The sequence below is a fragment of the Vulpes lagopus genome, chromosome 4 (assembly GCF_018345385.1).
Source record: "Vulpes lagopus strain Blue_001 chromosome 4, ASM1834538v1, whole genome shotgun sequence".
In the NCBI taxonomy this organism is placed as follows: Eukaryota; Metazoa; Chordata; class Mammalia; order Carnivora; family Canidae; genus Vulpes; species Vulpes lagopus.
This window is the reverse complement of record NC_054827.1, coordinates 53,342,384-53,355,576: the sequence shown is the minus strand read 5'-3', so window position 1 is coordinate 53,355,576 and position 13,193 is coordinate 53,342,384. Positions and strand designations below refer to the sequence as shown.

General features: G+C 45.7%; 1 gene segment (V, D, J or C); it reads right to left on the bottom strand.

Moving 5' to 3' along the window:
- LOC121489707 overlaps positions 1 to 12,471 on the bottom strand; it is a 39,279-nt gene extending 26,808 nt beyond the window's left edge. The window contains 3 exon segments of the C gene segment in view: positions 2,571 to 2,583; positions 12,000 to 12,292; positions 12,408 to 12,471. Coding sequence covers positions 2,571 to 2,583; positions 12,000 to 12,292; positions 12,408 to 12,456 — 355 coding nt within the window.
- Between the last annotated feature and the right edge of the window lie 722 nt (positions 12,472 to 13,193).

Here is a 13,193-nt window from a genome sequence, read left to right as displayed (position 1 = left end):
TGGCTGTGTGAATCATATCTTTGCATTAATGGTTGGATTCGAGACCCATTTGGCTGAAGCAAGGATATTTACCCACCTTGGACTTGAGTTTACCTCAGCTTGAGTTTACCAGCTGTGTGGCTTTGGGCAAATTATTTAAATTTAGGTTCTTCATTTGTAATGAGTAGAAAATAGTCCTTGTATGTCACAAGTGTATGTTCAGATAAACTAGTTGGGATATCTCACTCTTGTCTAGAAAGAAGGAGAAGTGCTTTCTTCTGTAGCATCACCCTTGTTTGATATTTCAGTTCTTTTCTAGAAAAAAGGAAACATTTTTTCCTTCCCTTTCATTGCCCCTGTTTCTTAAGAAGCCATCTCCTCTTCCCCATCATGTCCTAGTAAACCCTGCTTTTATTTTCATTTAATACAGAAGAATTTGTTATATTTACCCATGTCACAGAATTTTAAACCTTTGATTCATAGAAGGAAAATAGCATTTTTCCTTCTATGAATTTTTCAGGATGTTAATGTGACGACTCTTTATCTAAAATCATGGTTTACATTTTCTGAATTCTTCCTTGTATTCTTATGGTAAACATTAGTTAACATTTTATGTGCTTTTGAGAGTGTATTTTGTGAGTTCTCCTTAGAACACTTCGATTTATCTCGAAACTCAAGCCTCCTACCCCAATCTATAATCCTTTCAACCTCTTGAGACATCTTGTGTGATTCATGAGATGTGTGATATTCAGTCTCTGCACTTAATTCATGTATTCTACATCTCTGCTTGGGTGACAGTTCCTTAGTGAGATGAGATGCATCAGAAGAAACAGGTGGCACCTTGTTGAGACAGCAGCTGGGCCTGGGGTGGTGCTCTTCCTATAAGGGTCTCAGTTGCGGTGAGGATGGTCCCCGAAAGCACTGGGAGTGAAACCACAGTGCCTGTAACTGTTCCCCTCTCTCAAGGTTGATCTTCTGAGTCAGTACAATGCTTCTGGTGGGAAAGAAATAATTTATTGGACATCACAGGACTCCCAGACACCCTGAAAGCCCCCTGAAAATAAATGTTTGTAGATGTGTCTTGTCATTTAACAATATTCTGTGAAGGTGTGTTTTCTCTGTTCTAGGCATTGGCCTCTGTTGGGAGACCTCTGATCCCTGCCTTTTCTCAGAGAAAAAAATTCACTTTTTCATTCTGGCAGGATCTCTCACAAAAACATTGCAGGATATTTCTTTCTTTTGATAGTTCCTTTTGCCTTTATTTTGATCTAAAATCAGCTCAAGTCCTATCACTCATGTGAACTTGATCCTGAATAGTGTAATACACACTGATTTTTTCTTTTCTCTGAATTCTACAACATAAAGAATTAGCACTGAATCAAAACTTCTTATATGTCTGTTTTGTCTCATTAATACTTTGGTAAATTCCCCAACATTTGGGATTTCCAACACCCTTTATATTTGTTTTGCATTCCCAAAGCAGAATAGGCTCGATTAATATTTCCTGGCAGGATCGTGTATGTCTTATTCCTAAACTAAACAAACGGATACTTTCTCCTGATGATTGTGATTACGGGTATGGCCTGACTCATTCTTACCACCTTCTGTGTCACAGGGTACTCCTCTGATCAGAAGTTTCCAACACAACAGTATTGGCCATTTAGGGAACCTCAGAAAGATTTATTTTTTATCAGTATTTTTCTCTTTTTCAATTGAATGAACAGAATCCAAGCTCCACCAACTTTCTCTTGAATCAGCACACAGATACTAAAATTTATCTAAAGAAAGGGTTTAGAATGTGTGAATGACCTCTAGCGAAATATCAGTCAAGAGCAAAGACATGGGGCAAAGTAGCAGAGTAGGGAGCAGGATAGGAAGGGGAGGAAAGACCGATGAACAGTCATAGAGCAGGGCCTCTCTGGTGTGAATATGTGAGATACGACTCCTCTAGCTGGGGTGGGGTCTCATGGTTTTAGGCTGGGGATGACACATAAGGTTGGGTTGGTTGGGTTTGGAAGGCCCTCTGAGGTTTTTTTTATTATTATTATTTATGATAGTCACAGAGAGAGAGAGAGAGGCAGAGACACAGGCAGAGGGAGAAGCAGGCTCCATGCACCGGGAGCCCGATGTGGGATTCGATCCCGGGTCTCCAGGATCGCGCCCTGGGCCAAACGCAGGCGCTAAACCACTGCACCATCCAGGGATCCCCGGCCCCCTGAGTTTTAAAGGGCTGGTGAATGAGGCCTGAGAAACATTGCTCCCCTGGCCCAGGTGTGCGCCTGTGGCCTGGGTTCCTCTTTAGAGGCTGCCTTTCTTCTAATTGGCACAAATGTGCCATAGGAGCTAACGCAGCTCAGCCCCGAGTTAGGGTTACTGCCCCATGATCTCCGAGCTTCTTGTGCAGAGAGGATGTGGCTGTGGAGCACTGTGGCTAACTGCTGGCGCAGAAGTACACAGATGTCTGGTTGATGCCAGCAGACTCCAGAATCAGGGGGAAGGCATCCTTCTTCTTCCTAGAGACACTGTACCCGTAAGGGATGTCTCCTGTCTCAATACCGTCAGTATTATATGACCAGTGGAGTAGCCGCAACCCCAGACCTGGGTCTTGTCGATACCAGAACATTCCTTCATGGTCCATATTCTGTGAACATTTCAACAAAACTTTCGCTCCCACTTTTTTGATGAGATGTCTCGGGGTTTGAGTCACTTGTGCGTTCAAAAGGCCTATGAGAGAAGAGCAGAGGATGTGACTCCAGAGGCCAGGAAGCCTAAGGAAAAAAAAGGCTCATACCAGGGCCTGGAAATAACAGCACAGGGGTTTTCCCCTAACATCCCACACTCACCTACTCCCAGGAAACAAAAGGCCACACCACAGAGGAGCCCGATCCCCATGGCAGACTTGAGGCAGGACTGGCTCCTCTCAGGCTCAGGCTGGAGGTTGGTTGTCTGTGATGTCACTGTCCCTGCCCACACTCACCGTCCGTTAGTCATCTTCTAGATTTAAGAGAGTTTAGAGTTGCCAAAGTGAAAGCCATCTCTGTCTCACGTGGCAGTGTGGGTGCGTGTGTGTGTGTGTGCGCGTGCCTTTGTGTCTGTGTGTGTATGTGTGTGTGCAGAAAACAGCTAACACAGTAGGCCTGAAGAGTCTCCCCTTAGAAGGACCGGCTCTTGCAATGTAGGCCCCAGGCTGGTGTCTGGGAACTTGGATTTCAGGAGTGTTCCTACCATTGAGTAACTGGTAAGTGTTGTTCATTTTGCCCGGACTGCTTGCACAAACAATGTAGTGTATGCCAAACACCCACTTTGTCTCTTCAAGTCTGCAATTTGGGAGTGTGTTAGGCAGAGAGTGCCTGTGTGATCAGCTGTGTTACTTTTCCAGGGCTGCCCCGATGTACTACAAACCGGGTGACTAATCCAATGGAAACTGCTTTTCTCACTGTTCTGGAGGCTAGAAGTCCAAGATCAAGGTGTTGGCAGGACTGGTTTCCCAGCGACCTTGCTTCTCGGCTTGCAGCTGGCCTCGTCCCTCTGCCTTCACACAGTGTTGCCTCTCTCTGTGTCTGTGTCCTAATTACCTCTCCTTATAAGGACACTGGTCATATTGGGAAAGGGCCACCCCCACGACCTCATTTAACATTAGCTACCCCTTTAAAGAACTTATCTACACATACAGTCACATTCTGAAGTACTGGGTGTTAGGACTTCAATATAGGAATTTTGAGGGGACCTACTTCAGCCCATAACTCTGGCTTCCAAAAGTGTCTAGGATGCTGAGCCTGCATATTCCTTGCTGGGGAAGGAGTGCATCCTCCGGGGAGGGCAAGAACATAAGGAAATCTCCATGGATTCACCCAAACTCTGGCTGGTTTCTTTCCCTTCCAATCTGCCTGTGTATCCTAGCGAGGTCTGGGTAGTAAGTCTTAACCACATGGCCTGAAATGCTGGTCCTCTAAAGTCCTTCTAGTGAGTCTCAGGAAGTGAATCTCCACCAGCAAGGATTTTTTTTTTCCTGATCAATTCCAATTAGGAAAGCATTACTGTCCTCTGTCTCTATTTCTCTCCCTCCCTCCTTCCCTCCCTCCCTCTCCAAATATTTTTCCTTCACAGCATTTTTAGTTTTTCATACAATCTTATTAAAGAACAAGAATTATCACAAGTAATGTGTTGGTTACAAGGCAGGCTTTGGAGCTACACTGTCTGGGTTTGAAATTCAATTCTGTTGTTAATTGGCCGTGACCAGAGGCAAATTCTGGGTCTCAGTGCTCTTATATGGAAAATTGGACTAATAAAATTATCAACTATTAATAAAAGTACCAACCACTGTAAGAACGCAACAGATTGGTACATATGAACTGGTTATATCATCGCAGACCTCAATAAATCCAGCCTTTAAACCCATGAAGTCTTACTACTGCTACTGTCATTTACTGAATACTAATTTTGTGTCAGACAGTGTGTTAAAATTCTCCACTGATATGATTTCTTGTACTCATCCTTATGTTACCGTTTTGGGGTAAATCTTCATCTTTTTATTTTTCTTACATTTTTTAAAAGATTTATTTGAGAGAGAGAGCATGCAGATGAGTGAGGGGGAGGGACAGAGGGAGAGGGAGAGAGAATCCCCAGGCAGACTCCCCACTGAGCACAGAGCCCCATGCAGAGCTCAATCCCATGACCCTGAGATCATGACCTGAGCTGAAACCAAGAGTCAGACATTCGGCTGACTGAGGAAGCCAGGCCCCCCAAATCTTTTGCCTTCCAAAATGTTTCTGCAGGAATTGTTTTTCAATGAATTCAAAACAACAAAACTGAAAGCACACTTGCTATGCCCTTTTAGGCCACCATGGATATTAAACTGTGGCTCGTTACCAAGTGTCCTACAGCTTTCCTACCGTCTCTGAGCTTCATGGTACTTGTGTAATAGGGTAGTGACCTCACTCAGACAGCATCGGATCCTACTCACTCACTAGGAAGGAAAAGCTACAAAGCCCAACATAATTCTGACTTAGCCATCAATTTATTTTCTCTGAATTCCTGGTGAAGTTCATAACCAGAAGTGACCAGAAGAAATATGCCTAACTCTGGGTTCTGGCTCAAATTCTATCTTCATGTTTTGCTATTCTCTGCTTTTGAAATGATTAGCTTTAGCACTTAGGGGATTTTTATCAGATGCCTTAGTAGCCCCTATACTAAGTGCCATCCCGAGCACATCCTCGTATCCAGGTGGCATCTCATATTGCAAAAATTTACCAATTCCTCAGTCCGCATTTCTTATCTGTCTGTCCTAAGGTACACATTTAGTGTGCTGAAAGTATTTAGTGTAGATATTTCTGTTCTAATTGTTACTGATTTGCTTTCATAGATATAGGTACATCGAGGTGTGAGTCTTCCCATAAGCAAAAGGCTCATTCCTTTTATAAAACACTTGCCTTTTCTGTCCATTGTGTTGGTGGTGGAGACACAATGGAGACATAATGGAGACATGATGGTGCCCATATGTGCAGGCTCCCCCTGGTGATGTAGTGGAGACAGTGGGGGTACCAATGATGGGGTGCAGTCACTAGAGGTGCAATGTCTGCGAAGAGGAAGAAGAAGAAGAAGAAGAAGAAGAAGAAGAAGAAGAAGAAGAAGAAGAAGAAGAAGAAGAAGAAGAAGAAGAAGGAGAAGAAGAAGGAGAAGAAGAAGAGGAGGAGGAGGAGGAGAAGAAGGAAGAGGAAGAGAAAGAAGAAGGGGAGGGGAGCAGGAGGGAGGGGAGAAGATGAGACATCACAATCAAATGCAAAAGCAAAGATTTAAAAGGGCATTTTCAAGGTAATAGGAGAAGTTTAAATATGATTCTGGCTATGCATAATATGAAGGAATTGCAAATAATTTTGTTAGGTTGGCAATATGACTGTATAAAAATATTATTTTTTAGAGCTTACTAAAATCTGGAATAAAATATTATGATGTCTGGGAAATTGCCTCAAAAGATATCAACCAAAAATGCTGGAGGAATGGAAGATGAAAGTGTGGCAGGTGTTAATTATTGAATCCGGGCGATAGGGCTCGTTGTATTACTCTCTCTGCTTTCATGATTGACAATTTTCTTAATAAAATGCTTGAAAATGTTATATCAAGAGGAACATGGAAAGTACGAATTATTTTCATCTAATGCTTCACCTTCAACATGCTTTACCATGGTATTATATTAAGTACGAGGCTCTACAAAGCAACTGGTTTATACTCTTCAAAAGTATTGAATTACAAAGGACAGATGGAGGGGCATTCCAGAGTAAAGAGAAATAACAACTAAATGTAAAATGTAATTCTGGATTGGATTATAGACCAGAATCTGTTTTCCTTTTTTGTTACAAAGGACACTATTTGGACAATTGCCAAATATGAAAAAAGTAATAGATACTGATATAAAAATATAATAATAAAATCCGATTAAAAGTCATTCTGTTTGTGTTATCACCATGTGCCAGAAATCCTAAACAATTATGGTGATGAAAGACTCCTTCCTTCTGTGTAATATCTGCCCTTCTGGGACTGCCTTTGTTCACTTAGCACAGGGACAAATACCTGGAAGCAGAGAGAATGGCAGTTGCCAGGGGCTGGGGAAGGGGAAATGGGAGTAGCTGTTCAAGAGATACCAAGTTCCAGTCTTGCAAGATGATGACATCTGAACAACATTGTGTCTAAAGTTAAGGAAGCTGGAGTGTACATTTAAACACTTGTTAAAAGGGACCTCATGCGAAGCGTCCTTGTCACACACGTGCACACACACAATTTTTAAAAACAGCAAAAAAGGGGATCCCTGGGTGGCTCAGCGGTTTAGCGCCTGCCTTTGGCCCACGGAGCGATCCTGGAGTCCCAGGATCGAGTCCCACGTCAGGCTCCCGGCATGGAGCCTGCTTCTTCCTCTGCCTGTGTCTCTGCCTCTCTCTCTCTCTCTCTATGTCTATCATGAATAAATAAATAAATCTTAAAAAAAAAAACAGCAAAAAAAAAAAAAAGCCCAAAACAAGCCCTCAGTGGGTGATTTTGGTGCACATGGAGATTTGTAATTACGTACATGACTATTAATGAAAATAATATCGTTGCATACAGGAGGGGATGCTAAAATATTATTTGTTCTGGCAGCCAGGTAGGCATGATACGCCATGGGTAGGAGGCAGAGGATTATGGCCCTTTCTGTTATTTGTTATGATGAAGAGGAATTCGAAACTAACAGATACTCGGGTGAAGCTTACTTCTTTTTATTTTATTTTATTTTATTTTTTTTTGAAGCTTACTTCTACAGGATCCCTTGGTCACAGTCTTCTTCTTGTCCTCCGAAGAGCAATCTGGTGGCAGAGGGCCCGCTTGCCCGCTCTGAACTCTGTGACGTGGGCAGTTCACATGAGGGGCCTCTCCCCAGGAGAACTCACCTCCCTCATCCCCAGTCACCACAGCTCCTCTCTGGGCCTGGAGCTGATTTTAGTCTGTGTCTGGAAAAGTTTGTCCCTGCAGCTGTGATGGTGAGCGTGTAACAGAAATGGGGCATGTCTAGAGCAGAAATTGGTAGCCTCTGTGTTCAATAATAGCATTATCCAAGTGAAAAGCTTGTCTCTTAGAGAATTTATTCATAAGCTTTGTTATTTAAGCTGCTTATTAAAAGGGCTCATAGCTAGAAAAGAGAGATAAGGAAGACAAATCCTGATTAAAATTCTTGAAGGCATCTTAGAATCCTTGCATTGATATTTCTTGAACACTTGCTATGTGCTGGTCACCGGGAACGCAGTCACAGACCATGGACGCACGCTCCGTGCCTCGCAGAGCGTCCATTCCATTCCGGAGCCAGTGGACCAGGCATAATGATGGTTTGGTGATGCAAACATGGGAGGACACATTACCCTAAATCAAAGAACAGATGGCCTCAAAGGGAGATTTATAGCAAACAATAACAACGACACAGTGAAGCTGTTGCAGAACTGAACTGAGATGTATAGAAAGGGTGTGTGTTCGGGAAATGACCAGAGACATTCTGGGGAACATGTGAAGCAATCATGAGATCGGGAGAGTAAGAATGAGTTTGCTGGGTGGGCTTGGCAGAGCAAATGACAGCATGATCAGAGCCAGTGACAGCTGACATGAAAATAATGCTAATTATTAGTAATTATAAATAATTATTAAAATATTAATTTTAATATTAATTTTAATTAATATTAATAATTAATTAATATTAATTATTAAAATATTATTAAAAATAATAAGAAGTTGAGCCCCAGAGTAATGAAATCCAGAAGCCAACACCTGAAATTAGAAAGGCGATTTGTCTAGAGGTGGAGTGCAAGTGTTAGATGGAATGTGGGTGATGGGGAACAGGGCACCGCCCAGGGCTGGTGGCCCACGGCCCTGGAGACAGTCCCCTAAGACCAGTGCATCTGGGTGGAACGACGCTCCCTCTTGCAGGTGGTGCCAGGGAAGCTGAACTGGTACCAGGTGAGCTCTCTTAGGTGGCCTGGTCTGCGCAAGCCCCATGCAAGTCCGGAAGGGAAGTGAGGACTCTGGCATCTCATTCATAGGTGCTGTCCCTACCACTGTCTCCTGTGGGTGGCACCTTCCCCCCTGTGACAACCCTGTCAGTGCAGAGAGGAAGTGGCCGTACAACGCTGTGGGTTCACTGCTGGCAGAAGTGTCTGAAAAGGGCTGGACGTCTGGAGGCTGGGAGGAATGCTTAGGCTTATTTAAAAACACACCATATCTCTTAGGGACTTCTCATCTGTTGGGGTTCTTGGCATTGAGTAAAACACTAACTGTAGCCTCATTCTTGGCTCTTGTCTGAATCAGCACATACTGGTCATGGTACATGTTTTGGCCACAACACAGTCACCCTTTTTTCTGACACTGAGATTTCAGTGACACTAGCATCCATGGACACTTGTGGATAAAGTGAGATGGTAAGTCAAGGGAAAGAGCTTCAGAGGGATGCCAGTGTATAAACCACCAGACAAAGCCTTAATGCAGCAGTCAAGAAACCAAGTTCAAGGACATAGACCTGTGCCCATGAACTACCTATCCCAAGGAGGATGTCACAGCAGGTGAGTCCATGGTGGGGTGTCTGCATTAGCTCTGGTGTTAGTGAAACAATACCTCGTGAGCCCACTTGTAAGGGAAGAGTATATATGGAAAGAGTAGGGTACCAAGGACATTGACAATGGGTGAACCAAAAATTAATACTTAAAAATAAACTGTGACTAGTGTCCAAATCTGAAAATTCACTAAATCTTGTAGGTATTTCTTTAGCATGAGTGAGTTTGGTTGAGGTATGAGTAATCAAGAGTAGATCCCATAAAGTAGCTGAGGATACATGCCTCTTCGGAACTCTGTGAACCTGAGCCCTGCTGGTCCTGGGAAATAAGAGTAACAAGCAGGGTAACCTGGTGTCTAAAGCAGGTCCATGTTAAGAATCAGGGCATCGTAGCTATCATCTCTAGGTCCTGTGACAGAGGGCTCTAGGTGTGTGGGATTCTACAGAAGTAGGAAGGCGTCTGTCTACATCATGGTCCCATGGGCTCCCATGGGATACAGGGTCACCCAAGAAGACTTCCAGGAAATAAGACTAAGTCATTAGATGGTAGATCCCCATTCCAGGAGGAACAATCTTTGATTTTATAATCTCCACTTCCTTCTCTGATTTAATTAGTATAATTCTATTTATATTGAGGATGTGATAAAAGTAGTAATGGAAACTCAACGTAGACGTGAGAAGCAACAATTTTTGTAGTTCAGAAATATCTGAGCCAATCTTTCAAAAAGGAGAGATACGTCCACTGGAAGCCCCTGTGTGTAACAACATAAGGTGCCTCCTAGAGGGAGCTCATCCTGAGATTAGGGCAAGGGGCCGACGGGGTGGAAGACCTAGTAATACAGCCAGTTCTTGGAGGGATGAGTGGATTTGGAGTTCAGCAGGGTTTTCTGCTGGATTTTGCATCCTGGATGAGGCTCTCTGCATTTCCTTATCCCAGGATATAACTACTATTTTGGTGGTTGGTGAGGAATGTATGTAATTGAGTGAGCCTTCATGCCAAAGTCTGGATAAGATATTTGGGATCAAGATGCGGAGCTGTAGTTTTGCCCTTCCAAAACAAAGAAGGAAAAGGAAAAGCTTGAGCAAATTTTTCTTCTTGTGCTTCATTAATAGAGGTGCCACTCTGCAGGAGGCTCTACCTGGGAGGGATGTTGGAGCCCGTGGGCAGCAACAATGAAGTCTGCTGTATTGTACTGCATGGCAAATCAAATGGTACAGAGCCGAAGCATCAGCAGTGGCTGGCAGGTATTTTAGGGCCCACCCGAAAAAGAAAAAGATCCCATGGGAACAGTGGTACCCAGAGAGGCAACATCGTCATCAGGGGGACATAGAGCTCAGGGGCTGGAGTAGAAGAATAGATCTCTATTAGAGCACACGATCTGACTTGCTTGGATACACGTATGAAAAACCCTGGAATCTCCCCAGACTATGTGTAGGAGAGGACTTCGCGGGGCACCTAGATACTGGACTAGTCAGAGGGGTGTTGGGAAGAGGATCTCGAGACAAGACTGATTCACTCATTCATTTAACACTACTACTGCCTTCAGGGACTCTGGTAAGTACGGACATAAGTAAGCAATAGAGGCATGATCCTTCTTCTCTTTAACCTGGATATTTATGACTGTAAATGTTAAACAATAAACAGTTGAGTGTGTTGACTGCATCAGGCTGGAAGTTCAGGCTGTCATAAGAGGGCAGAGCAGAGGAACTGACCCAGCCAGGGATTCAAGGAAATCTTTCTGGAGGAGGATGTGACTTCCGAATTAGCATCCAGAGGAGCCATCAGTCAGGTGACCCGGTAGGTAGGGAGAGGAAGGGCGCTCTAGGGAGAGTGAACCTTGGTGGTGAACACCCAGCAGTGAGTCAGCAGAGGGCATACGTGGTAGTTGTGGTCACTGAGGGAAAGAGGACATTCACGTCAAGAAGGCAGGTAGGTACACAAAGACCTCGTCAAGGAGGAGCTTGTAAAGTCTTGAGCTTATACTTTATACTGGCGGTGGGGGCGCCTGCGTGGAAGGCGGTTAAGGAATCCAGGTGAGAGACGTTGGCTGGGCCACAGCGTTGTCATTGAGGTTAGAAACATTAGTAAAAATTGCAAGGGATGTAACATCTGCACGTACGCAGGGTAGGAGACGCGGGACTAGGTGTCTCTGAGAGATGGCGAGGATGACCCCTCCGTTCCCAGCTTGGACATTTGGCCAGAGGGCGGGACCATTTGCTGAGATGAGGAAGAAAGAGGGACGTCAGATTTTGTGAATAACTCAGAGCGTGCTCTTCCCCCCGGGGCAAGCAACCGGGAATAGGACGAGGAATATGGGACAAGGTTTTGTGGAGTGATTGGACTGAAAATGCGGCGTTTGGTTTGGGCAATAGTGAAGCCCAGCAAGGAGTACTGGGGGTGATAGTAGTAGTAGTAGTAGTAGTAGGGAGACAGGATCACAGTGTGCAATCCTGTTCTTTTTTTTTTTTTAATTTTTATTTATTTATGATAGTCACAGAGAGATAGAGAGAGAGAGGCAGAGGCACAGGCAGAGGGAGAAGCAGGCTCCATGCACCGGGAGCCCGACGTGGGATTCGATCCCGGGTCTCCAGGATCGCGCCCTGGGCCAAAGGCAGGCGCCAAACCGCTGCGCCACCCAGGGATCCCGTGCAATCCTGTTCTATCCTGTTCTAGGAAGAGAGTCCCTTGCCCCTGGCAGTAGACCTACCGCGGCCAGCGTGTCCTACCTTGACTTGGACAAGCACCTCAGTGGTGAGAAGCCCCAGGAGAGCAGCACCCTGCAGGGGAGCTGCCCTGACAGCGTCTGCGGAGCTGGGGAGCCGGGGAAGGACAACTATGGGGCGGATGGTGGAGGGAGTTCTCCTCGTGGTTGGGGTGGGGCTACCCAGGAAGGCACCTCCTTGTTCTCCAGGTGCCCTTTCTGTGCAGCGAGCACCTGGCTGAGCGGCGCTGTGGATAAACTGCTGGCGCAGAGGTACAGCGAGGTGTGGTTGGTGCCTGCCGACTCCAGGGTCAGGGCCAGGGGGAAATTACTCTTCTCTTTCCGAGAGACCCAGTACCCATCAGGGACATCTCCCTTTTCAGTAAACTGAACGTTCCTTGAAGAGTAGATCAGCTTTAGACCCAGCCCTGGTCTTGTCGGTACCAGTACATAGCGTCGCGGTTCATATCCTGAGAACAAAGCAGTGTCAACTGCCTCCCGGTCCCTGTGATGAGGTGTCTCGGGGTCTGGGTCACTCCGGCTTCCATGGGGCCTGTGAGGGAAGGAAACAGAGCTAGAGTCAGCCGAGAAGGGCACGGCCTCTAGAGAAAGTCTCGAGATGAGACCTGCAAGGTGCAGCCACCTTGCCCAGGTGTCCTGAAACTCACCTGCTCCCAGGAGACACAGCACCACCCAGCCCAGCAGCCCGAAAGCCATGGGTGTCCTCCAGCCCCGGGGACTCCAGTCGACTTCTGTGGCATCTTTGCAGTTACTTGGCCCTCATTTTCGGGAGTGAAGCCACTTCCCTTTCTCACGGGGCTGAAGGGAAACACAAGCTACTGGTGGTGGCCGCTGTGGGCTGGCGAGGCTTGTGGTCACCAACATTTATTAGCCTCCCTCTCCTTTGAGGCTGCTCGGTGCGGTGCCCTGGACAGTGCTCTAGCAGGACACTTGTCAAACTTGGAGGGTATCTGTGTATTCTGAATCTTTATGATGAAAACTGATAGAGCACGTTTATCACTTAGAACTGCGAGAGCATGAAACTTCCACTGCCGTCACAATTGCACTTTGGTATTTTAGATGCCTCACGTCCACCCTGCAGAGGCACGTCCAAGCATATTCCTACCCTTGCTTCTCCACCGGCATGGGGTTTTTAGCCGTTACCTTTTCCAAGAGGCTCGTCTGTAAAACCTCGGTCAGGCCCCCAGCGTGGATTAGTTCACGGGTCTGTACCCAGTTCACACTGTTCGGCGCAGGGCTCTACCCTCGTTAGCCGACTACACACCCCGTAGTTGCGGGAGCTGGTGGCTGCTTTCCTCAAGGTTGGGGTTTGCTATATCTTTCTTCTTTCTCCTCTCTTCTCTGAAGCAGGCAGGGATGACAGCTGCTAACTTCAGTCACCTCACATTTTTACCAGCCAACGTGGTTTCTTCGTCGGCTGTGGGCATGCAACC